Genomic DNA, 25,241 nt, shown 5'->3' on the forward strand with positions numbered 1-25,241 from the left:
TTGTGTCCGTGTTGTCTCCCCTCACAGTTCTTTAGCGCCTCGACGGCAGGGGGCCAGGTGTACGGAGGTCTCCAGTCTCGAGCCTTAGAGCACTGCCTGCTCCAGAGTGGGCGTGGGCGAGCGTCTGGTTCTGTGAATTCCGCGGGCACTGTTAAGGGGTTAAGGAGTACTGGCCCAGGAGGCCCCGCCTGCGGAGTGCACCAATAGGCACGGGGGAAGCTGCCGCAGAGGCTCCGACCTGGAGTCCCGGTTATTACCCCTGACAGCAATTGGAGCCCCCAGTTAAGTAAGAATTCCTTGTGGGGCCCCTTGTGATGTAGATCCTGGGGCCGCGTCCCTCGACGGTCGCATTCTGTTCTCCCCTAAATACGCTCTTGGTACAACCCGGGGATTCCCCGCCGCGGCCCTCCCTCCCGACGTCAGGGAGTCCCCGCGAGGCTCCGCCCCTGCCTGCTAGCGCCTGCTTGGGTCCTGGTGCGCGGGGAGCAGGCGGGAGAGAAAGGCCATGGCTGAACCCTGCAGTACCAGAGCCCCTGCCTCCCGCTGGAAACGCCACATCGTGCGGCAGCTGCGGCAGCGGGACCACACGCAAAAGACACTCTTTCTGGAGCTGGTGCCGGCCTGTGAGTGCTCTCCGGGGGGCTTGGAAGATAGCCGTGGAGGGGACGGGGCTCCGGGAGAATATTTGTCCGGCTTCTCCGACTGTGACTCAGTGTACCAACGCCTGTGGCCTCCGAAACCTTGGGCCTGCTTGGATCCCTTCTCTCTTACATCCCATCTCCGACTAGCCACATTCTTGCCTTTTCCAACCCAGGCTCTCCTTGGAGCCCCTTCCTGGTTGGAACTCACTCCTGATGCGCCTGCTCTCCTTGCCCCTTAGAGGCTCTGCCGCGAGCTGGGCTTCCTAGGCACGGGTTCATCAGCCAGTGTTGGTTTTGTAAGGTCTCTTGTGCTTCAGCCAGTATTGGTTTTGTAAGGTCTCTTGTGCTTCCTCCTGCTAGGCAGTCCCCATAGTCCAGTTTAAGAATGCAGGATTATCGAGGGAGGGAATAAAACTCTGAATCTCTGTGGAGGAAGCTCAGTCTCAGGCTTTGCCACTGATAGGTGATCCTGGCTCAGGTTTTTGGAGCACCTCAGCACCCAGCCAACCCTGGCCTGAGGGAGAAGGAACCCAGGCCTCTGAGGGAGCTGGCTGAGCCCTGGGCAGTCAGATTCTCACAGAGTTGTCTCTGGGGAGCTGGTCAAGAGGAAGTATGGTACTTAAAGTGGGATAAACAGGTGTGCATCTGTGTATAGCACCTCTAGTCACCTGAGATTGTGTGTGTGGGTTGAAAGTCTAACCACAATCCCTCCAGCTCCTTAACTGGGCCTAACCTTGGCTGATGCTTAATTAACTGCTCCCCCGCCTCCCGCCACACACACACACCACCAACAACAACCAGTTGCAAATGTGTGAGACTGGAGAGACCCTGGAAGTCTGAAATCAGATACAGTGAAGGTCCATTTTTATCTCTGGTCTTGAGCAGGACATATCCCTAAGCCTCAGATTTCTAACCCATAAATTGGGCAAAATGGCTTCTTTAGATTTGCTGGAAGGCCAGCGTAGCGCCCTGGGGGTTGGGGTAGGGTTTTATGTGAAAACTAGGCCAGTGACTTTGGTGAGAGTGACACAGGCAGGGGACTGGGTGAGGGAAAGTTGCTGAGGAGGTAGGCCTGGGCTTATCCACCCTCACTCTACTCCTTGAAAAAAGAAGTGAACTCAGGTTGGGGGTGGAGGGGATGTGTTTTGGGGTCTATAGCATAAACCATCAAACTTGAGGTCTGCTGGATAACTGCTCGAGGGTTCTGTGTTCTGGTCTGGGGGGGGCGGGGGGAGCGGAGAACCTTACACCAATCTAGGGAAGTCAAGATTGTTTTCTTAGTCCAGAAAGTTAGAGCCCCTGGAGGGGAAGTAACTTGCCAAAGGCCACAGGCAAGTGGAGTTTGGCTTGTTTCATCACTCTCTGGGGCTAGGCCCTGCCCTGTGGCAGGTGAAGGGTGGGGGATCAATCCCTGGCCCTTTCTTTCCTCAGGATTCTCAGCTGGCGGTGCCCAGCCATCCCCTGCCCCCCCACCCCCCCGCAGTGGTCATCCTTGTTTGTCCCTGGGAGAGCAGGTCTTCACGGAGGGCCTGGGGGCTAGTGCTGTGAAGAGGCTGTGCCAGGGCTAAAAGTCCTGGTAGAGCTGCATAAACACCCCTCAGACAAGGGGCAGAGCCCAACCTGCAAGTAGCTGTCCCATTCTGCACCCCCGGGCTCCTATAGCCCTCCCAGCCAGAGAGGTAACCTGTATGACTGGAGTCTGCTGAAAAGTGTCTATCTTTACCCCAGGCTCACCCTCTTGCACCCTTAGATAACCGCCTCCTGGAGAAGGCTGAGCTACTGGCCCGGTTCTCAGAGAAGCTGCAGCCAGAGCCAAATGATGTCACTCCTGCTACCCATCAGGGCCCCTGGTGAGTGTGTGTGTTCATAGTCACAATGGGCTGCCTGTGCCTGTGCCCTGCCCCTATTGTCTATTCTGGGTTCATTCTCTCCCTGGTACCTCATTGACCTCTGGCTGCTGCCCAGGGTAGTTGGGTTCATCAACCTTCCCCCAGGCCAGCTGCTTAGAATGTCCTTCTTTACCACCCTTCTCGGTCTATCTTGCATTAGTCCCATCTCCTTCCCCTCCCACTCCCATACTTATCTTCCCCCCTCCTCTTTCTGTCTGTGTTCCTTAAATTGAAGCCTACAGAAGGGTCTTGCTGCCTATTCCAGAGAGGGAGTGAAGATGAGAAGCAGGAATGGGTTGGGACTCAAGAGTTGTGAGATGCTTCTTGAGGAGGGTCCCTGCCATGGAACTCAAGGCCTGGGGGACTCCCTGAGCTGAGGCGTTATGGGCAGCTTCAGCTTCTGGAGACGTGCTCTTTCCTCTACTGGCTTTCTGGCTTCCAACTTTCTTAGGAGAAAGTGCATGGGTTTGGCTTAAGGCTCCTCATACGTATCCCCTGAATGAATAGAGGGACAATGAGCACCACTCTTTTAATTGGTTGGCAGGGAGGAAGAGTCGGGGCCTGATACAGACCAAGTCTCATCGCCAGCCACTCTGAGGGTAAAGTGGCAAGAGGAGGAGGAGGGGCTCCGGCTGGTCTGTGGTGAGGTAGGCTGGGCAGGGGTCTGAGAGAGAATGGGGTGGGGCCAGGATCCAGGACTTTGGGGGCTGGGAGATGTGGTCCAAGGGAGCCAGCAAATGAGGGACATTCCCCAAGCCTTGAGGCTGGACACGGGTGAAAGTGCCTCTAGCTTGGCTCTGGCAGCCCAGGATGAAGTGGGCTTCAATAGCAGTTGGAGGAAGTGAGAGCTCAGGGAGGAGGATGAGGTATACAGGGCCCAGGTGGACTCTGTTTTCCCTTCAGGATGGTCCAGCCAGCTCCACTCACTACTTGCCCTGCCAAATCCAGGGCCCAGCACCAGTTGATTATTTAATACACATTTTCAGACTAAATGAGTAAGGTGGGCCACCTCCATGGCAGGTGTGCTACCTCTATCTGACACTGCTGCCCCCACCCCCCATGGTGTCTCTTGGCTTGTTACACCACACTCTCCTGGTTTACCTCTAATTTCCGTAGCTGTTGCTTCGGCTTCCTTCTCTGGCTCTTTTCCCTCTTCCCCTAGCCTCCTCCCTTTTCATGTGGATGTTCCTTGGAGCTCAGGTGGTTTCACTGACTCCCACAGCCTTGGAGACATTGTTTGCTGACTTCCAGACCTGTCTGTAGCCCAGCCTTCACTTTTGAGCTCCAGACTCTCTCTCTTGCTCAGCTGATTTTTGGACTTCACATCTAAAGTCAGACTCATTATCACCTCTATAATAATATAGCCAACATCACATTGAAACGACTCCACACAGGCACTGTGCTATCTGTTATTTCAGCTCATCCTCCACAACTCCATGTTTACAGACGAAACTGAGGCTTAGCGAGGTGGAGCCAGGCTTTGAACTACCTCCCACATGCATCCACCTCTGTGTTCTCCATTAATTTTTTCAACAAATATTTATTGACAATTGATACATCCAAGGCACAGGGAATACAACAGTTAATAAGACCTGGCCCCACGGAGCTTCCAGTGCACTGGAGGAGACTGATAGGCCAGTGAACACATGCCACTTCACTTGCCCAACTAGTGTGGGAATGGGGTGTGAACCGAGTGAGCACCTCTCTCAGAGCTCTGTTGTAGTAGCAATTTGACATTTGAGAGGTTATTTTCAAACATCTGAACCCCCTTCTCGACAGTCAGTGCCCCAAGGCTTGAGATGCCTTTTTTGCTTCTATCACATCCCTGGGGCCTGTCTGCACAGTCCATGCTAATGAATATCTGTAGACTAAGTGATGAATGAAGTAGATCATGCCCCCTCCCTCCATTGATAGTTAGTCACCAGGCTGGAAACCTAGGGGCACCCCTGACCATTCCTAGCCTTCTGTTCTGAGCTAGTCACCAGCTAGTCATCCTGTCTCCAAATCCATCAACTTCTCTGTTTCCTGTACCATATCCAGCCTGGTCCAAGTTATCCTCATTCCTCCCTAAATGACTCCTCCCTTGGCACCCTCACCCATTCTCCATACAGCACTCAGTGATATATTTTAATAATAAAAATGACTTCCATTAAAAAAAGACAAGCAATATACAATACATGGCTTGTTGTGAATATTTCAAAGAGAACAAAGCCCAGAGAGTACAAAAGTAAAAGCCCCTTTTACCACATCTCCCTATTATCAGTTTTGTGTGTATATATCTATATCCTGCCACTCTCTTGTCTCTGAGCTCATGGTTCCCTTTGTTTGGGGGTAATTCCACACACCCTTCGCCCTCAGCACTCCCTTACTTTTTCATACACCAGTCAGCTCTCACTGGATATGCCAAGGGATGAGGAGGGGCTTTTTCTTTAGTTCTTAGTACTGTTTCACATATCAAAGCAAGCATGTAACATTTTTTTTTTATTTTTAAATAGTTATCGATTCACAGGAAGCTGCAAAGACAGTACAGAGAGGTCCTGTGTACTCTTTACCCAGTTTCCCCAATTGGTTACATCTTATGTAACTACAGCACACACAACCAGGAAATTGATATTGGTATGAAGTGTATATAATTCTTTGTCATTTTGTCACATGTGTAGATTTGTGTGACTATCAAGATATAGCACTATTTCATCACCACAGAGATCTCTCTCTTGCTACCCTGTTTTTGTCACAACATTCCCCTCTCCCCCAACCAGTGGTTAACTCCTGGTAACCACTAATCTATTATTAGAGTTTTGAAAAGCATCAGATAAAAAAAAATATTGAATATGAAAATATCAGTGAAAGTAAATGACAGGTGAGGAAGTGGAAGTGGTAGTCAGATTGCTTAGTGGTGAAAGGAATTATGTTATAAACTATGTCAGCTATGAAAGTCGGCCTCCCTGCCTTGCATGTGCAGGGCTCCTTGTTCACAGATTGCTGGGACCTGGGACAAGCTTCTGTCCCTTTTGGGGCCCTCAGTTTTGTAACTTGTTGAATGAGGAAATGGGCCCCTCAATCTGAGGGGCAATCTCCTGACTATATTTTGCCGTTATAGACAGTTCGAGGATTTAGTTTCACTCTTGCATCTCATTTGATCCCTCCAACAACGTATTTTCATTTACAAATGAGACTTAGGTCTCCAAGGAACCAGAATTACCCAAGGTCACACAGTAAGTCAGAAGTAGAGTCTGGCCTAGAGTCCGTAATTTCTGAACCATCTCTGGTCCTTCACACTCTGTGATACTAGGACTCTGGTTGCGTAAATTTAGAGAGGCAATGAAGGGGGCTGTGCTTCGCAAACTGTAAGAGAAAGAACAGAAAGATGCGGGACCGTCACGTTACGATTTCTGTTATCTTGGTTGAAGCGCCCTCATGTGTCTCTCCCAAGTCATTCGGTTTGCGCAGGCGCTCTTTGATGTTTACGGACGCCGCTAGGTCCTGCCTTTGAGCCTGCCCCTCCCGCCAGGGGCCGTCCAAAGGCCCTCAAGCTACTCGTGTCACTGCACCAACCTTGCTCCTCAATGTGTCCTTCACCAGGCCCACATGAGAACAGGAACAAGTTAGCAATAGAGCCCCCAGCCTTGGTTATTTCCTCATGTTCCTCTTGCCACACTGGTGGGAACTGCTTTTATTGGGGTTTGTCTCTCCCACCGATCCCTCAGCTCCAAAGGGTGAGAGTTGAGCTTTATCTCTAAGGCTTCCCCAGCTCTTGGCTCTTGGTTGAAGGATTGTTCATGACACAGGAGTATAGATGAGATGACGTTCACCCCCACTCATGTGCTGTGGGGCATCTCAAGTATTCAGTCTAGGCCCTGTGCTCCCACAGTCCATTCCTGTTCCTTAGCCTGTGTGCCTCTGCTGAGGGCTCTTTGTTACTCTCCGGATGTTTTGCTTGGGTAAGTGGAGGGTTGGAGAGGTGGGGAACAGAACCCACATCCCTTGAACCCCTCCTGTGGACCAGCCCTTTACTTGGAGCATAACGTTAGGTGGCTTGGGTTCCAATATCAGTTCTGCCACTTAGCTACGTAACTTTGGGCAAGAAACTTAATCTCTCTGTGTTGATGTTCTTGTCTGTAAAATGGGAAGAATGGCAGTACCTACCTGTGTTGTTACAGGGATTAAAAGAGGTAGTATATGTAGAATGCTCAGAACAAGGCATGGCACACATAAGTGCTATATAAAAAAATTTAAAATTTGCCATTATTTGAAATACTATTTCTTATAATAATTCCTTGTTACCATATTGGGTAAGCACTATCATTTCCAATTTACAGATGGAAAAACAGAACAGGTTCAGAGAGGTTGAATGACTACCCCAGGGTCACAGAAAATTAGTGGGGATGCCAGATTTGAAACTCTGGTGTTTAGATTCCAGAGTCTAAGTCCCCTCTATTGTTCTAGGAAATGGCAGTGCATTCCCCATAGTGCATTCCTGTGCAAGACCCTAAGTTTACCTGCGCCTCAACTTGCTTTTCAATAAGGGGGCGGGTGGGTGGAGTAGCAGACCCTGGCTGAAGTCCTACACAGAAGCCCACCTGTCTGGCCCCTAACTGCCCCCAGATGGCATACCAGGTGGTGGAGAAGAGCGCAGCCCTGGGCTCCCTGGAGTCGGAGCTGGAGGAGCGGCAACGCAGGTGAGGCGCCGGCGGGTGCCAGAGGGACCGTGCCCACCTCTGGGAGGCTCCGGGCCATCTCTGCCTGGGAGGGGGTACGGAGTGAGCCCGCGTGTCTCCAGCAGGGCCGACAGCTTTCCCCACGTCCCCAAACTCCCGGAGCCGCAGGAGTTGAGGAGGGAAGGCTGGGTGGGAGACTTGCTTTAGCCGCCTGGCTGGCGCGTGGCCACGGGCAAGTCTGCCCCAGCTCTGAGACCCATCCCCCCTGGGCAGTGATGTTGGTTTGCTCCTGCTCCAGGCTGGCGGCTCTGGAGGCCCGCGTGACACAGCTGCAGGAGGCGCGAGCGCAGCACGCTCAGCAGGTGGACGCTCTGCAGGCGCGGAACGCGGCTCAGCGGGCGGCCTATGAGGCGCTGCGCGCGCACGCCGGACTCCAGGAGGCGGCATTGCGCAGGCTCGAGGAAGAGGCGCAAGACCTGCTGGAGAGGCTGGTGCAACGCAAGGCGCGCGCCGCTGCGGAGCGCAACTTGCGCAACGAGCGCCGGGAGAAGTGAGAGCGCTGGGCCCCACCCCTCGGGGAAGCGAGCGGTCACGCCCCTTGTCTTGGAGGTGAACGAGACTCCCGCGCACCTTCCCCCAGGACAAGGACCCACCCGGCCTTGCCCTCGCAGGAAGGCGGCAGAGTCCCGCTCCCGGCTCCTAGGAATATTTTCTCCCCCAGGGCCAAGCAGGCGCGGGTGTCCCAGGAGCTGAAGAAAGCCGCCAAGCGGACAGTGAGCATCAGCGAGTAAGAGTGGGGATGTGCCGGGAGCCTCAGCCACTGGCTCTGCCCCTCGTGCTCTGGAGCTCTCTCCCTGCTTTCGGGCCGTTGCCTCCAGTTCTACCCTGCCCCACACCTGCCTGCGGTCACTCATGTACCTGACCCCACGTGTGCACAGCCACGGTCCCCGGGTCCCCGGGTCCCCATGTAGACCGAGCTCACAGGACACGTAGACACGTGAGGTCATAGGAGCCAACACGTTGGGCCCTTCACATGTGCACTTACCGGGTCGGCACTTCTTCACCATATCAGGCACTGGGGCAGGGAGGAATTGGCTTGGTCCGTTCACCTTCTTGAGTTCCATTCCCTTTCCCAGGAACCCAGACACCCTAGGAGATGGAATCAGGGAGGGGGCCGAGATGACTCCAGCCCTGCCTGCTGAGCCAGAGTTTCTGGATAGTGAGGCTGGTGAGAAGTGGAAGAAGAGGGCCTTCAGGTGAGGACTGTCCCAGCGCTTTAAGCTGGGCCCACCCCAGAGTCTTCCTCTAGGACCTTAAGCCACCTCTTGGGTTGGGAGGGGCCTTGGGAAGATTCTGGAATACAGCTCATGCTTCCCAGGACAGGCTTGATCTCCACTGGGGTTGGGTGTCAGGTTAGTGAAAGGGAGAGAAACTGTGGTGAAGGCCCTGGGCTCAGCTGTCACAGGCATGTGTTTGCATACATAGGGACATGAGAGCACATGAGTGTGCAAGCCTGGATGAGCATACTTGAGTATGTATGAACATCTGAGCATGTGGAGATATGTGAGTTCACATGGTTGGACCTGATTGGGGATTCAGTCCTTGGGCTCCTCCCCTCATCCCCCCCACCCACACCCCCGCATCTGTCTTCATTTGCCTGGCGTCGAGGCTGCAGCTCCTTCCCCCATTCTCCAACCTGAAAGTTCTCCTCAAGCCCTTCCTTACAGGTTACTGTATCCAGGCCTGAAGGAATTTGGGGAGGGGCATGATACACTGGTCCCCAAAGCCCTTGGCAGCCCTGTGGGCCAAGTCATCCCAGGACACAGCTCCTGGGCATTTTTGAGGACTCAGCAGGCCTAAGTTGCTCCATGCACCTGCCCCCAACCTTATGCTATCCCAGCCTGGGGGCACCTTCACCACCACCTCCTCCACAGGCCCCAGCTAAGTGTCCCAGGAACTTTTGTTGGAGGTACTTTGGCAGTGAGGCGATTCTTACTATCATGAAGGAAACTTTGGGAGACTTCATTGCCAACTTCCTCCCTGCCTCCACTTTCTTGGGACTGCTCTGGGTCATCCTGCTCCTCTGGTCTTGGAGGAGTCAAGTTCTCATCCTGAGCTCAAGAAGTTAAGAGCCCTCAAGTCCTTGGCAGAGTGTAGAAATGAATGACTGCTCTCTGCACACCTACCAGCTAGTTCCTTAGCCTCTCGATTTTGCCCCAGGTCTGCCTCTGCCACCTCTCTGACGCTGTCCCGCTGTGTTGATGTGGTGAAGGGGCTTCTGGAGTAAGTATGTGTGTGCACTGACATGTATATGAAAGGGTGGGGCCCCTTGGAGCCCTATGTGGCTCCTGGAGTCCAGACTTGGTCTGTGTATGCGCCTTGGTCTATCCATTCGTGTTTTGCCCAGCAGTCTGCATGAGTCTCTCTGCTGAGCCTCAGAGGCAGGAGCTGGGTGCATGGCCTCATTTTGAGCCCCTGCTTGGCTATCCTCCAGGTTCTGTCCCTCATCCAGTTTCCTCACAGAGGACCAAGAGTGCTAGCCTGAGGGCAGACAGGAACTCCCACTCAGTTGGGAAACTGAGGCTCAGAAATGTCAGGGGATCTTTCAGGGTCACAGAGCCAGCAGTGTCAAGGCCAGGGCTGGAACCCCAGCCCCAAGATTTCTCTGCATCCACTTACCTTGCCCTGTTTCTGTGCTTTTCTTTGTGCTCCTTTCATCTCCACACTGACAGGGGTTAGAGGCCGGGTTGGGGACCTTGCTTGCTGTACCTCCTGGCCATGTTCTGCCGTCTTTCATGTCTGCTTTCTGTTGTTGCTGTCTCCTCAGGAGAGCTTGAGGCTCTCCTGTCAGAAGGGCTTGCTGAATGCCCTCCTGATCCCCACCCCCAGTTTCAAGAAGAGGAGAGGCCACTCAATTGGGGGAGCCCCTGAGCAGCGATACCAGAGCATCCCTGTGTGCGTGGCCGCCCGACTTCCAACCTGGGCTCAGGATGTGCTGGTAAGGAAGAGCTGGGCCACATGCCTGCGGTGCTGATATGGGGAGTTTGGGTCCCAGGGCTGGTCTGAAGAGGCCAGGAAAACGGGGCTAGGCTCCTGGGCAGGATCGGGAGTTTTTCTGCCACAGCTTGTGGTGGGATCCCCTCAGTCTTTTATAATGAGGGTGTGGACTGGAGAAGGAGAGACAGGAGGCTGGGAGACCAGAAGGCCAGTTGGTGGAGTAGAGGATAGCGTGGTGGTTGGCTGCTGCAGGGGTCTCCGTAGAGGTTACAAGACCCTCTGGTGTGTATAGGCACGCATTAGAGAGAGCCTGTGAGCATGTACAAAGAGGCCTGCATGGCAAGTACCAGGGGCACCAACCTCCTCTTTTCTCCACAGGATGCCCACCTCTCTGAGGTCAATGCTGTTCTTTTTGGACCCAACAGCAGCCTCCTGGCCACTGGAGGGGCTGACCGTCTCATCCACCTCTGGAATGTTGTGGGAGGTGAGGGTCCCTGTCCTGTGGGCCAACCCGGTGCTTTCTCTCCAACCACCATCCCCACAGCTTGCTCCTTTGTGGGCAGAGGTCTTGGATTTCTTTATTTTTCCTCACCTGGAACAGTCTTGTGGGCAGTAGCCAGATGACCCCTTGGAAAGAGTTCTGGGCTCACTGTTCTGAAGAAGGGTAGAGCCTCCCAGTTCCTGGGGTCTAGGCCTGCAGGATAGGGAGGGTTGAGCTCAGATGGTTGCTGTTAGGAGAGGTAGGGGTCTGCCCTTGAGGAGCAGGTCCTTGGTGTCTACCAGACCACTTCTGTTATCACTTGAGCTCTCAGAACTCAGGAGACCATTAGTTAGCTACCCTAGGCTCTGTAGAGGGGTATGTACTGGGGAGTCAGAGCTGGCTCCTGGAGGCTTCTTAGAGGAGGCCTGGCCCTGGCTTGCTGCATGACCTAGGGACAGGCCTTTTTCTCTGGTCCTTTCCAGTCCTCTGAGAGGACAAGCTGCTCCCCTAGGGCTCCCTGCTGGCAATTTGGGAAGATGCAGCCTTCAGCCCAGGCCCCTAGAACAGATCCAGCAATTCTGTCCTCTAACTTAGGAAAGATTGATTTTCCCACTCCTGGTTCCAGCTTCTCATTTTCATGAGGTTAGTGACCTCATTGTACCTGTCCCTTCCTCTGGTCCCCCCAGGTCGTCTGGAGGCCAACCACACCCTTGAAGGAGCTGGCGGCAGCATCACCAGTGTGGACTTTGACCCTTCGGTGAGTCCACTGAGTGGCATAGGATGTCCACCTCCCTCAGTCTCCATTGCCAGGCAGGTGGGGGCCCTAGGACCTGCGGGAACACATGGACATCCTAGTACCCAGCCTTTAGGCTCGTACACAAATCCTCCTCCCTGGGCCCAGGGGCTCCTTGGTCTGCCTAGGGGACCTGGGCTATGGGAAGCTCAGAGGCAGTCCTGCCCTAGCTCTTTGGCCTGAGGGATGTTGCCTCTGGCCAGGCTCAGGTCTAGGACCTCTCCCACTCCCATCTCTCTAGGGCTCCCAGGTATTGGCAGCTACTTACAATCAGGCCGCTCAGCTCTGGAAGGTGGGAGAGGCACAGTCCAAGGTGAGGTCTGACTGGGGAGGCAGCGTGGGGGTCAGGGGTCATGCTTTGGCCTGGAAGGGGGTTGTTATGGAGTTTTGGCCATGCCCTTAATTTATATTTGTGATGAGGGGCAGGAGACACTGTCTGGACACACAGACAAGGTGACAGCTGCCAAATTCAAGCTAACACGGCATCAGGCGGTGACTGGGAGCCGAGACCGGACAGTGAAGGAGTGGGACCTTGGCCGTGCCTACTGTGAGGCCCAGCCCCACCCCACTCCCTACCCTTTGGAGACCCCCTCCCCACAAAGCTGAGCCATAAGAGACCTCAACCTGCTCTCTAGGAGTGATTCTGAGATTCATAGGCATTTGGGGTGAAACTTCTCAAAGTCCCTTCTTCTCTGGCTCCCATTGGTGCTTTCTGCCAGTTTCTTGGTGACAGGCTTTGGGCTGGGAAGCAGGGGATCCCAGGTTCTAGTTTTGGGAGGATACTGTCCATCGGGGGCTCCTGGGCTTCGGCTTCTCATATGTCTAGTGGGCTGGCTCTTGACAACCCTCCTCTGAGACTGGGGCTCTCCTTGTTCCTTAGGCTCCAGGACCATCAATGTTCTTTCCTACTGTAATGACGTGGTGTGTGGGGACCATGTCATCATTAGTGGCCACAATGACCAGAAGATCCGGTTCTGGGACAGCAGGTGACAGGAGTGGGCTATGGGTAGTAGAGGCATCGGGACAGAGGTCCTGCTTTCTCTTTCTTTTCTCTGGCCATGGGGTTGTGGAGGGTACTTCGGGGAAGTGAAGCTGTGATGGCCTCTCTGTGCTGGGCTTAGCCCCTTGAAGGCTCAGCTGGGGGACCTGTGCCACCTTAGTGGTTCTCAGTCCAACCACTGGACTCTGCTTGAGCCTTGACAACCAAGATGCAGAAGCTCCTTTTTTACATTTAGTTACCAATTTTTAATCAAAAGGAACATAAGTTTTAGTTTTTTGTTTTTTTTTTAATCTAACAGCTCAACATTAAGTTTGATTGGTTTATAAAAGCCAGGGCTGGATCCAGTGCCTGGCCTGTCTCAGGCTTCTCATTACTGGTGGGTACTGATTGCTGTTTGAAACCCTTCTCTCTCACGCACATACATGTAAAGGCAGACTTCCATTACTTTCCCTCTGGCACTTAGTTTAGTGACCCAAGTGTTGCAGGGGCTTCAGCTTTGAGTCAGGGGCTGCCTAAGTTCCTGTTGGAGGGGGCTGGCTGCAGTGAGAGATTAGTCCCCGTCAGCCTTGCTCCTGTACTCTGAGACCAGCAGTGCCTCTGGACTTCATTAGCTTGTCATGAGTGGCCCTGTCAGGGTGGGCTGCTCCTTATCCCCATCTCTGCTCTTGCTCCTCAGGGGGCCCCGCTGCATCCAGGTCATCCCTGTGCAAGGCCGGGTCACCTCCCTGAGCCTCAGCCATGATCAGCTGCATCTACTCAGCTGTTCTCGTGATGATACACTCAAGGTCATCGACCTGCGTGTCAGCAATATCCGCCAGGTGTTCAGGTACCTGCCTTGTGGCCACTCATCCTTTAGCTTCGGCTGGGGCAGCTAGGCCTCTCATTCCCTGTAAAAGGCCCTCCAGGGCCTGTCAACAGGGTTTTGGGGGGGGGGCCCTCCCTAGAGGCCTTTCTGAACCAGGGCCTGCTGAGGTGCCCAAACCCTTGATGGAGAGAGGAAGCTCTTGAAATTTCTGGCTGAGGGCAGGGACTGATGGCCACCTCCATTGTGATCTGACTCTGTCTGTCCTCAGTGCTGATGGCTTCAAGTGCGGTTCTGACTGGACCAAAGCCGTGTTCAGGTGTGTCTGTGAAAGCACATGCCTCTGCCCGAGTGTGCCCCAATTTGACTGTGTGTCAGTGTGTGTGTGTGTCCTCACCTCTGATCTCCTCTTCTCTTGCTCTGCTGTGAACACTATAGTCCGGACAGAAGCTATGCACTCGCAGGTTCCTGGGATGGAGCCCTTTATATCTGGGATGTAGACACTGGAAAATTGAAGAAGAGCCTACGGGGACCCCACTGGTGAGCATGGCCACCACCCATCCACCTGCCCACCCCAGCCTCAAGGCCAATGCTGCCCTAGCCCCAGTCCTGCTGAGCCAATTCTAGGTTCTGACACGCTTAGGCCCTGGAACCCCCAGCCCTCATTCCCACACGTTCCACTTCCCAGAGCCCTTCACAGTTCACAAGGTGCCTTTCCACATGGTCTTGGCTCCACCTCACCATAGCCCTGTGAGCCCATTCTACAGGTGAGGAAATGGGCTCAGAGAGGGTCTCAAACTGCCCAGGTCCAGTAATGAGGGGCAGCACCAGGCTGCGGGCCCAGCTCCTGGTGCACCCCTGAAACCTCGCCCTCCTTCTCCTCAGTGCTGCTGTCAACGCCGTGGCCTGGTGCTACTCCGGGAGCCATGTGGTGAGCGTAGACCAAGCCAGAAAGGTTGTGCTCTGGCACTAGTGTGCACAACCTCCTGCCTGGGCTGGAGCTCTGGTCCGAAGTCTGAAGCCAGAGAACAGCTTCCCACTACTCCATCTGGTTCCAGGGTCAGCGGGCAGGTGGGGTGGGGGTAGAGGGTTGGGGGATGGCCTCAGGGTATTTAGTTGGGACGAAGGCCTGGCAGGACCTGGCCTGTTTGTTTAAAAAAAAAAACACAGTGTGGTTTGGTGGAGATTACAGTATTTTTATGTTAATCTCTGTCTCCTCACTTTCTCTGCCAAAAGTGGCATCTAAACTGGTATCTGCTTTACTCTTTGCAGCATTTAGGGAACAGAGAGACGTTTGGGCTGGTGCCTTGAGAAGATCGGGGCTTGGCCCCCTTTCTTCCTTCTGCAGAGCTGGACAGAGCTCGTCCTGCCTCTGTGCTGTTCAATTCTAAGAGGACACAGCATGAAGAAAGGCCAGAGGCAGCAAAAGGCAGTGGCTCTTAGAGCCATGAGAATTTCACCTTTGGTCTGAGCTGGTCCTGAGGCCAAGTCAACACCTTGGACCCTCCTGCTTCAGGCATGCAGGGTAGACTGAGGCTGAAGAAGGACCATGGGAGTCCAAGGAGGGAGCAGGGGAAGTAGTCCAGAAGAGCTCTGGTAGAAAGTGTCCTAACAAACTGGAGAGTGATGTCAAGTACTTGGTTGATATACCAGGTCTGCCTTTAGACCAGCCATGTTCTTGCTCCAGAGGCAGAACCTGGAGCGGCAGGGCACAGCCTGTGTGTGTCTGTCTGCGAGTCTGGGAGGGCAGCGGTGGGTTGGGCCTGGGTCTGGGCTTTCACTTACATTGGCATCACATATATTCTGCACAACAAGCCTCTGAAGTACAAGGCAGACCCAACAGGGTAGAGTCTGGGCACCCTACTTCCTTCACCAACCTGGGGTATGGTGGAGGAGTCAGCAGGACGGTCATTGCCAGTCATGAGGGAGCAGAGGGGATTTTCGTCCTTGAATGATGGGGGCTGCCTTCTGGGGGTCTACTCAGCTGCTAATCAAAGTCTTTACTCTAGAACTCGCAGCCTCCTTCTTTATGATCTTGCAGTCTTCCTTGGGGGACTCTTTGCCAGTCCCAATTTTCAGAATGGGCGACAGAGAGCTAAAAGCCTGGACTCCTCAGCCAGATTGTCTGGGGATGAATCTCAGTTCCACTATTTAGTAGCTGAATGGTTTTGAGAAAGTTACTTAACATTTCTGTGCCTCAGTTTCCTCCTCAAAGGTCGTAAGGACTCCACGTGTTAGTATTTAATGTAAAGCTTCTGGCACATGTCAAAGGCTATGTAAGAGTTGGTTAAACACCCATATCTACACTGCTAACGCCCAGATCACTCACTGCTCTTGGCCACCCAGCTCTCCTCTAAGCTCTAGGTTACATATCTAGCTGCCTCCTGGGCCTCATCTCCTGCTGATATAAGCTCTTCTCCTCACACCCCACATCCTCTTGGCACCAAGGCCTGGGGCCGCTGTGTCTAACTCTCATTTCCATACCTGCTGCCACTACAGGCCAACTTCTAGACCTGCTGTCGTCCCACCCAGTCCTCTCTGCCATGGTGACCTTCTAAGGTGTCATGGTCACATGTGCAACCCCCTGGCATTCCCATGCTGCCTACAGAGAAACTTCTTGGCATGCATTTCAGAGCACCCGGAGCTACCCTGCTGATTTCAGCTGCATCTTTATTTTTTTGCTACTCTTGTGCCTTACATGTGTTTTCTTCTATGCTCAGTGCTCTTCCCTCCCAGGCCCTAATTCACCTTTATCCTTCAGGATCCTCTCACTGAAAGCCCTCTCTCACCTGCCAGGCTGGCCAGGGGCCTCCTGTGGCCCATGCTCTCATTTGTGTCTGCCTCCCTCCATTTTCAGCAGGGAGCTCTTGGAGGAGACCAGGATGGGAATCAAGTGTTTCCTGGGATCAGGCTGGCACAGAGAAAACTTCAGGAAATGTTTCAGTGGCTAAATTCTCTTACTCAAGGACTTGGCAAGTCGTGCAGTTGAAGACACTAGGTGTCCAGCGTTCTTCAGATCTAAGATTCCCAAAGGCCCAGCCCTCATGCCCTGGCTCCCGGTGGCCACCAGGAGTCACCACTGCCTAATCTCTGCAGAGGCCACACTGCCGCCTTCTAGAATTCATGGCTGGAAAGACCATTACTTCCATTAGCCACCATTACCCAGGGCTTGCGTCAGGCCTTGTGTTCTGTGATTTTCTTGCAGTATTTTATTGTTCCTCCCAACTACCTTATACTATAGACATCTCTTTCACAGAGACAAAATTGAGGCTCAGAGAGGCTAAGTGATATGAGATCATACAGCTGGCAAAGCTGGATTATGACTCTTATACTTTTTAAAAACAAAATGTCAGAGGATCTGGGCTCCCAGTTAGGGCTTCAGGGTATACCTCTTGCCAGGGGGTGACTCTAGCTTTATGCCTAACCTAAATCCCTCCCTCTATCTTCTTTCCCATTGTGGGCCCTGGGCCTGAGCTTGGAGGGTTAGTGTTCCTTGAAGTGAGGGACATGCAGGGCCAAGGAGTGAGGTGAACAGGAGGCTGTTACCAGCTATACCCCATTTGGGGCAAGTACCTCACAGGACTGCAGTGAAGACTGCTTAAATAACCCAGAATAGGTCCTTGGGAAATGATCTGACTCAATTCCTAGGACAGTGGTCCCTCTGTTCCCCTGAAGCCTCCCCTTCTTCGTGGGTAAATCTGACAGCACACCTTGGGGTACAGTTGCCTCACCTGAGGGAGCACACCTGAACTTCCTTGGAAGGAATGCTTCCTGGTAGAGCCAGAGACAGGCCAAGGTGTTCCAGGGAATGAGGTGGGCCTGGAGGGAGAGGGGCCAGCAAAGGCTAAGCGGGGCAGGTGCCGGGAAGTCTGCACCCCTAGTCCCTGCGGTCCCTGTTCAGTGGTGATAGAGCCCTGGTGCTGAACACCTCTCCAGGTTTTCAGTTTTCAGTATTCGGGTTTTCAGTACTGAGTTCTCTCCAGATTTTCAGTACTTAGGTGCTCAGGGTCTGCCTCCCAGAGCTGGGACAGGGCCTCGTGTAGGGTCACACAGCAGAGCTGGGATAAGAACCCGGGCTTCTGATTCTCTCTTTTCCGAAAACTGGATTCAGGTTCTGCAGAGAGGGGCTGGCCTGGTCTTCTGGAGGTCCAGTTCTGGGTTCTGCTCCCAGTTGTCTTCATGAAAGATCTTGGACAAATCACAGTGTCTTCCAGGGTGAGAAGTTTCCCCATCTGTGTCTTCTTGCTCCATGGCTCTGGGCCTCACCAAAGGTGACCCAGGTCCTTCCTGGGGCCATTCTGCCGGTATAAGTACCACCACCTCTGCTTGCCCTGGTCAGTCTCAGTCCTTATGAGCTTAAGACCTGAGAGGGATTAACGACAGAAGCCCTAATTTGGGCTCCTGCTGCTCTTTGGTCATCTCCCTGTCCTGGGAGACACTTTGGCTTGAGTCTGCTGTTCCTGAGTCTCTCTACCAAATATGAGCCTTTCAGTAGAAGGGATGAGATCTGAGTCATTTGGGTCATCAGTGCACAGAACATGGCTTGGGGCAGTAAGTTTGATGACAGGACAAACAGCAATTGGATAGTGGTGGTCCTGGCCCCTAAGATGTTCTCTGGAGGAATCCTGAGAACATCCCACCTGTGGACCCATTGGTGGGATTCAGACAGACCATATCTGGGTGCGGGTTGTTTTCTTTTTCTGGATGCACATCCATTAGTCAAAACTATCTTCAGCTTATCTGTACATTATCTTATTTGATCCTCATGGATCTTAGAAAATTTGTATTGCCCTTTCATCCCCACTTTACAGATGAGGAAAGCAAAACCCAGAAAGATGAAGAAACGAGTTTAAAGTCATAGCTCATCAAGGCAGCCAGGGGACTTGAATACAGGACATTTGACCTGGCCTTTCCCTGCTTGCCCCTCACAGGAGGCAAATGGTTGACCACAGGAAGGCTGCTTACTCAGGTGTTTAGCACTCAGTTCATTTCTGTTCTGTTTCAGGATAATATTCCAGGAAAATATTCCTAGACCAGAGCTCTCCAAAACAGACATGGCTGAAATACACGGTTTTTTTTTTTTTTTGGCCAGTGGTACCAGGAAAATGGTCCAGGAACAAGATGCTCTTTGGCATTCATGGGGTTCTTGGCAGATCAAGCAGTAACAGAGCAAACACAGGAAGGGTCTAGGAGGAAATATACTGGTTGTATCAACTGTAGGATTTTAGGACAAATGACAGTTCTCCCCTTAACTAAAACTCGTTACTTCATTGTCATGAAAGACAACTTCATGAGCGAAATAAATGCGAAGATTCAGAGCAGCCAGATTTTGGCATAAGGCCACTCAGAGAGGGTTAGGCAGTAACTGGCCCCACAAGCAAAAGTTGTGGCTGGGCTATTTGGGCAGCAGGTGAACAGTACAGCTTGGGATGTGATCACAACCTGGAGGACGAGGATTTGCTTTGTCCCAGGGATAGTCCTGTGGCTTGGAATTTCGAATTTCTAGCCATCCCAAGAAGCCTGTGTTAATAAGTGTGTTCTCAAATATTGCAACCTTTTTTAGGTGATGTTCTCACTGTGTCTAGAAAGTGAACTTATCTAGAACATAAAAGTTAGATAAACCCTTGGATTATCATCTTGTTCTACTCCTTTTAAGGTTGGGGATGTGGTAGCTCGGAGGGAGAGGACACACTGAGCCATGCAGAAAGTATCCTTTCATCTGCCTCTCTGGCTTGTGGACATGGGCTGGGGTGGAGGGTCAGAGAGGAAGCACGCTGTCCTCTCCTCTCTTCCAGCACATGTCACACGGTATTGTCATGTGTATACCTGTCTCCTCTCTCTAGCCCCTGGGGAAAGAACCTAGAAAGCAAAGACCACAACTAATTTATTACTATCTCTAGCATCTAAGACATTACACTTGGCAGGTAGATGACATCAGGGACTATTTGTCCCACGGAAAAATTAACTTACTTCTCCCTCTCTGTATCTGTTGTATGGTTTAAAGGAGTTCCCAGGAGTGTCTTTATAAGAAGCACTGTCTTTGCAAAAGTCTGTTTACCCGAATCTTTTTATAAGTAAACTTAGAAAGCTTAATTCCATTTTTTATTATTCAACATTTTATACATAATAAATACAAACTTTTTACAGCCACTGTAAAGAAAGCACATCTGCACAGAGGTACGCCCTCAGAGCCTGGCCCTGTGCACTGTGATGCTGGATAACATGTCTTGGAGGGAGGGGTTCTTTATAAAAAGGAGGCATATTTTTACAACTTTGTTTTTTTAAAATAAAATTAGCAGCTCTTCCAAAAAATATTTTAAAATATAACAAAAAAATTTCAAATAACCCTCTGAAAATGTGGAAAATCCAGATTCAAGGACAATTTGGCTAGCTAGAGAGAGAGAATACAAGACTGGGTGGCAGAACTGCCTGATTTTATGCACTTTGAAGATTTTTAAAGTGCTTGGAAGATGTTTAACATACCAGCAAACATTAAAATCTTAAAAAAACCACCCCTTAATTTCTTTTTTTTAAACTTAAGAATAAGTTTGATAACATAAAAAGACCTCAAATAGATCAACAGGTTAAGAAATGCAAAAAAAAGAAAAGAAAAAAAACTCCCAAAAAAACTCCTAATCACAGAGAAGATTCATCAATGGACATTGTCACTGAAGTGATCAAATGACTAAAAATTTCTTCAGCTATGACCTTACTTTTGGTCAATAATCCCATGGGGACATTGGGCGAGCATTTCAAGTTTTTAGAGTCTTAGGAAGGATGGAGTTTTCAAAGCATAACACAACTTTTAGATTAAATTCTGTGAATTTGATTTCTTAAAAAAAAATAAACAACTGGCAGATATCCCTTAGTCCTAGTTAACTCACTCCCTATCTTCCATAGGAGGTGGAGGGCCAGCAGCGGCTGACTCTGGGACATCTGCTGCTGTGGGCTTGCTAGCCCGTGGAGAAAGCTACTCCTGGCTCTCCCTGTGACGTGGAGAACTTGTCTTTTCCTTGTCAAATAGCACTTGTGCAGGGTGTGCAATCCTTTAGTTCTTTTTCACAGGACGCTGGTTTCCTCCATGAGCCACAGGTTCTTCCTCCCAAGGAAATGTCAGGTCAGTGGTACCTGGGAAGCTGCATTTTCTGCCCGGGGTGGCTGCTGGTCTGGACCAGCCACAACCTGGCTGGCTGGGCCAGTGCACTGGCGTGAGAATAAAACAATGCTCAGGGCTCCCCATAGAGAAGCTTAACAAGGCAAGTATGTGTCCCCAATTTATTTAGACATTCAGATTATAAGGATACTGGTCAGAGGACTATATGCTGCAAAAATTAAGATGAAAAATACCCGAATACAAAAAGAACATTAAATCGGCTCACTTCAGATCTGGAAGCTCCATTTCTGCCTTAGCCGCGGCCTCCTTTCTATTAGTCTATGTGATGGACATTTGGCTACTGTTCAGCCCCTCCATATTAGCTCCACTAATACTAAATGAATGGCATAAATATTAATACGAAGGACACTGTTATTGTTTTAAATCTGTTAGTTGTGGAAGAGATGTGCATTAATGCAATTGGCGCTACACTCAGGCAGTCCGCTTGTTTCCAATAAGGTTCTACTTCCTCAGTCTGGGGACTAAATGCGGGGAGGAGCCAGCCTCTCCTGAAATCCCTCCTTCTGCTTTCTTATGTAGCCAACATGATCTGATTAAACTCGATCAGACGAGCAAAAGCCACTTGAAAAAAGATGAGAATCTTTGCCACAACCTTGTGGCCACAGTAATATACTGTACGAGTGCACATGATCAGTGTCTCTGTGACTGTGCCCTGGATAAGGCCTGGTCTTGAGTCTCATATAAAAATGGACCACTGTTAGGCATGAGGGCTGTCCCCCTCTGCTTTGAGGGCCCATTAGTATTTGTGCTATGGTAGGAGAGATGACATAGAAAATGACAACAAAAAAAGGCACAAAATATCCAAAACATGGGAGGAATCCACCAGGCCACTCAGTCATTTATAATCCTCCTGGGTTTTGCTCTGTTCAAGAGTCATCATCATGCAAAGGTGCCTAAAAAACAAGACTGGCCAAACTCCAAGCTTGGCCTTGATTGTAGCAGTAACAGACGGGCAAACCCATCATCACACCAGTGTGATTTCCACATCCTCGATCTTCTCTGCTGGCCTTCGGTGGTTCTGTGTAGGTGGAGGGGGAGCTGCCCGGACCTGAGCAGGAAACAATTACGTGGCTTGTCAGTCAGGTTCTTGATTCAGTGTCTAAAGCATCCAAATGCAAACTGGTCATTTTATCCAAGGACATGGACGCCCCAGGGGTCTCAGAAATGCTCTGAGCATGTGCTTTCAACCCAATTTTCACTCTTTCCCACACTGAGGAGTTACTGTTCTGGATGAAATGTGAAACACAACAATCAGGTCTTTGCACAGGCTGAAAGCCTCATGGGCACAAGGGTCACTATAGCTCTAAAGGCCTCATTCACAGCAAAGGCCTGGGGCTGGAAGCAAGAGAGAGCAATGTTTAGAGAACTGAAAACCTTGTAGCATGTCTTGGATGGAGAGTTGCAAAAGAAGATCAGAGAGGTAGGCTGGGGTTAAGTTGTGAAATCTGAGCTTTATTCTGTAGGCAAAGACAAGTCATTGGTAGATTTTAAACAGCAGTATCAGATGTATGAAAAGATGACTCTGGTTAACAGTTTGGATAAAACAGCAGAGGTGGGCAAAGATATAGGTTAAGAAGACAATTTAGAAGACTTCTATAGTCATCTGAATGAAATGTTAGCCTGAATTGGTGATAGCTGTGAGGAGTAGAGAAGTGGAAAGATTGACAGCTGTCTCTGAAGGAAACTCGGCAAGATTTGGTGATTACTATTTGTAGGAGGCCAGAGCACTGGCAAAGAGGATAATGAACTCATTTTTGCTGAGTTCTGGGGCTTTGGTACATGTACATTGAGATGCCCACAAGTCTGAAGCTCAGGGAAGAGATTGGATTAACAGTTATAAATCTGGTAGTTGTCAGTAAATAAATGGTTATCGAAGCTGTGGCAGTAGATGAGATTACACAAGGAGAGTGGGTTTAATGACTTCAAGAGAACCAGCCCATGGACAGAATCCTAAGAAGCATCAACAGAGATGGATAGAGGCCAGAGACGCCTGTGAAGGTCGATGAAAAGCAAGGGCCAGAGAGATAGAAAGCAAACCAGGAAAGGCTGGTTCAACACATTGGCCCAGTTCTCTCCACTGCCATTCTTCCCACGGTCCATGCTACCATCCCCTCCTGCTTAGACCACTGCTTCAGCCTCCTGATGGCTCCCCATGTCCCTTCTGCCATCTTCCACTCATTCCTCACATAACAGCCATAGCAGTGTTTTAAAAATGCAAAACTGGTCATATCACAGTTCTGCTTACAATTTTACAATGGCTTCCTATCACATTTAGGATAAAGGACCAAGTCCTTAACAAGGCACTCAATACACATCTGCTGAATGAACAAAGCCAAAGGAAATGAGTGGTTCAAGGAATAGTGTCAAATGCTGATGAGGGGTCCAGGAAAATAAAACTGTAAAGTATGCACTGGAGCAGCACGTGAAAGTTATGCCCTTGGAAAAGCTGTTTCGCAGGGAGGTGATGGGGTTGAGTCCATGGCAGATAGCAGAGTGAGCAGTAAGTAGAGGTGATTATTTGTAAGAGTAGATTCTCCTTGACTAGAGAAGCTCTCAAACCTCAAAAAGGCATGGAGTGTCCCCCAAAGAGGCAAATATAGGCCTGTAAAATAGGTTCTCAATAAATGCTTGCTGAAAAAAAAAGTGCTTCTGTTTCACAGTTAGACCATTTTAATGCTCATAGAGCTTGTTATAATTCAAACACACTTTCATAGCGATCATCTTGTATCTCACCATGACTCAGAAAAAAGTGCCAGTGTAGACTGGACCTTCCAAGATGTGATTTCTATAGCCTTCCTCTTCAAGAGCTCTTTTTATCTTCCCAAACCCACCTCACCCTTGCATGGGGGAATTAGTAACAAAGGGGCCATGGAAAAACACTACTTTCTAACTTTCAATTTGGAAGAACTGTACATTCTATAACCCTGCCAGATAAGAGACTTACAGGTCGCAGTTTCCCATATGAGGTCTCAGGAGTATGCCTTGGTGCCTGTGCGAATCCTGGTGATTCACCATGGAAACTATTTTCTAAAGGAGGGAACCAAAGAAGCTCATTTTATTTGTGTTGTTGAGCAATAAAATTTCTAATGCAGGTCTGTTTGCCCTACAGGTGAATAAGTGGATTTCTGAATGAAATGCATTTTGACCCAAGTCCAGGAGAACCCTTACCATTTGCTGAAGGAGAGCGGGGGAAGTACTGGGAGCTCCTCTTATCTGGGCTGGGGTAAGGGCTGTTGGGAGGCTGGTCGTACAACGGCAGTGGAGGCAGGGAGCCGGGTGGCTTGGGGGAAGGAGAGATCTGCCACAAAGTGAACAGAGGTTACAAAGTGGTCACCTCGGAAAGGAGAGACTAGCTTGCTTCTCTGACTACTCTGGACAAGTTACTTTTCTCTGGAGCTAAGTTATGACTACTGACATTTTTTCTGTCAGCCTCATTAGTGGGACGTGAGCCTAGAATAACCATCCCAAACCCTAAAACCCATTTTCCTCTCACAGATCTCCTCATGATACCATTGATTATAGTTTATCTTAAACAGTTATCATGTCAAACCACTCTCTAGAATTCGATTGAAAACATATCAAATTAGTTAATTCAGTAAATTCAGTTAAGAACTCAAAAAAGAACAAGTTGTATTTTTTGGTGAAGATAAAATAATCGGCTGAGTTTCTGACTTCTCCAGGTTTTGTGAACGTCGGGCTAAGCCGTCATAACACCACAGAAGGTGGGCGGACATGTTCCTGATGGTCCTGGACCTGTCAGGCCTGCTGTGACAGGTCCAAATTAGGGGTTTCCTATAAAGGCAAGTTTTGCTGTGATGAGCTAAGCCTAGGGCCACATGAGTATAAAGAATGGGGCTCTGGCAGGCTCATCAGTTCTCTGAAATGGACTGGCACGACCTGGGCTGGGCAGGGAGGCTCTGACAGTGAAGGAAAGAACAAACCAATATTTTTACCACATAAACTAACCACAGAGACAATCCGTTCCCTTTCAGGTTTGTTTCTGTCTCACCACCAAACTATTCTTTTGTATGTCACATACAAGTTAGCATTTTGGTTAACTGATTCAGAGAACAGAATGTGGGAGAGTAAAGGTGTAATACAGGCATTACACAAGAGCCTGACTGATGAGGCCCTACTTTCCCAAATTCGGTTTTGCAGAAACCTGGCAACTGAGGACTGGAGTGGTGGGGGTGAGGCTGAGACTACAGCCCACTTTTACGTGGGTCAATAGACTCCTTGGGAGTCATGTTCTTTATCTTTTTTTTTAAAAAAAAAATTTGTTCAGTTTATAGATCCGTTGAGGCTTTGTCTTGCCCACAAACAACTTGCCAGATATTTTAATATCTTTTAATTCCGCTTTCATGTACCTGAATCTCTCTCATCCATGGAGTGTCACCATTTTCTGAGGCTGAAAGTTCTTCCACTAGCACCGATGGGAAAACTCCAATCCGCCCATTGAATTCCCCTTCCCAGAAGCCATCGTCATCCTGGTTTTCTTTGTTCAAGATTCGGATGATTGCTCCCTCAGGAAAAGATAATTCATCATCTGTCTGGCCCTCGTAGTCATAAAGTGCTTTCACGAAACAGACTAGGTAGCATGAGAGAGAGAAATGCAGTAAGGACAATGACGACCAGGTTACTTTTGCAACCACCCCTATGCTAATGTGACAACTAAAAGACCATCATACAGAATAAGAGTAAAGCTGTAATTTTTTACTCACTGAAGATCAACTTTAGGTTTCTACTGTAAAGGATAAATGTGACCAAATAAAGGAAAACATGTTATAGAATAGGAATAGAGTTGTG

The 25,241-nt window shown here is 50.4% G+C and overlaps 2 protein-coding genes across 5 annotated transcripts in view; one reads left to right on the plus strand and one right to left on the minus strand.

Moving 5' to 3' along the window:
* Positions 1-429: 429 nt before the first annotated feature.
* ATG16L2 (autophagy related 16 like 2) lies at positions 430-25,227 on the plus strand. Of its 4 annotated transcripts, XR_005649670.1 has the most exons (19): positions 430-623; positions 2,392-2,491; positions 3,075-3,177; positions 7,136-7,209; positions 7,487-7,738; positions 7,910-7,975; positions 8,325-8,444; positions 9,409-9,471; positions 10,078-10,186; positions 10,564-10,669; positions 11,353-11,423; positions 11,701-11,772; positions 11,880-12,006; positions 12,340-12,445; positions 13,136-13,285; positions 13,533-13,580; positions 13,700-13,801; positions 14,147-17,476; positions 18,073-25,227. XR_005649670.1 is itself a non-coding variant. In XM_039847966.1 (18 exons), exons 1-18 carry the CDS (start codon positions 506-508, stop codon positions 14,232-14,234), a joined length of 1,875 nt encoding a protein of 624 aa, XP_039703900.1. In that variant the 5' UTR covers positions 430-505; the 3' UTR covers positions 14,235-25,227. The 4 variants fall into 4 exon arrangements, 3 of the variants coding, with proteins under 3 accessions (XP_039703900.1, XP_039703901.1, XP_039703902.1); XM_039847966.1 differs by having other exon boundaries at positions 14,147-25,227; XM_039847967.1 differs by having other exon boundaries at positions 431-623; positions 11,886-12,006; positions 14,147-25,227.
* The window catches only part of FCHSD2 (FCH and double SH3 domains 2), a 212,655-nt gene continuing 206,764 nt past the window's right edge, over positions 19,351-25,241 (minus strand). Inside the window, 4 exon segments of the mRNA XM_039848321.1 lie at positions 19,351-21,483; positions 23,380-23,462; positions 23,604-23,733; positions 24,803-25,023. Coding sequence (XP_039704255.1) covers positions 21,400-21,483; positions 23,380-23,462; positions 23,604-23,733; positions 24,803-25,023 — 518 coding nt within the window. The 3' untranslated portion in view covers positions 19,351-21,399.

The sequence above is a fragment of the Pteropus medius genome, unplaced genomic scaffold (assembly GCF_902729225.1).
Source record: "Pteropus medius unplaced genomic scaffold, Ma_sr-lr_union100, whole genome shotgun sequence".
In the NCBI taxonomy this organism is placed as follows: Eukaryota; Metazoa; Chordata; class Mammalia; order Chiroptera; family Pteropodidae; genus Pteropus; species Pteropus medius.

Excerpts from the sequence above, each read along its gene's own strand:
- ATG16L2 (XM_039847966.1), top strand. The coding sequence starts at position 506 with ATGGCTGAACCCTGCAGTACCAGAGCCCCTGCCTCCCGCTGGAAACGC. Across the intron at positions 7,739-7,909 it reads CGCAACGAGCGCCGGGAGAA|GGCCAAGCAGGCGCGGGTGT; the intron begins GTGAGAGCGCTG and ends TTTCTCCCCCAG. Across the intron at positions 12,007-12,339 it reads GGACCTTGGCCGTGCCTACT|GCTCCAGGACCATCAATGTT; the intron begins GTGAGGCCCAGC and ends CTTGTTCCTTAG.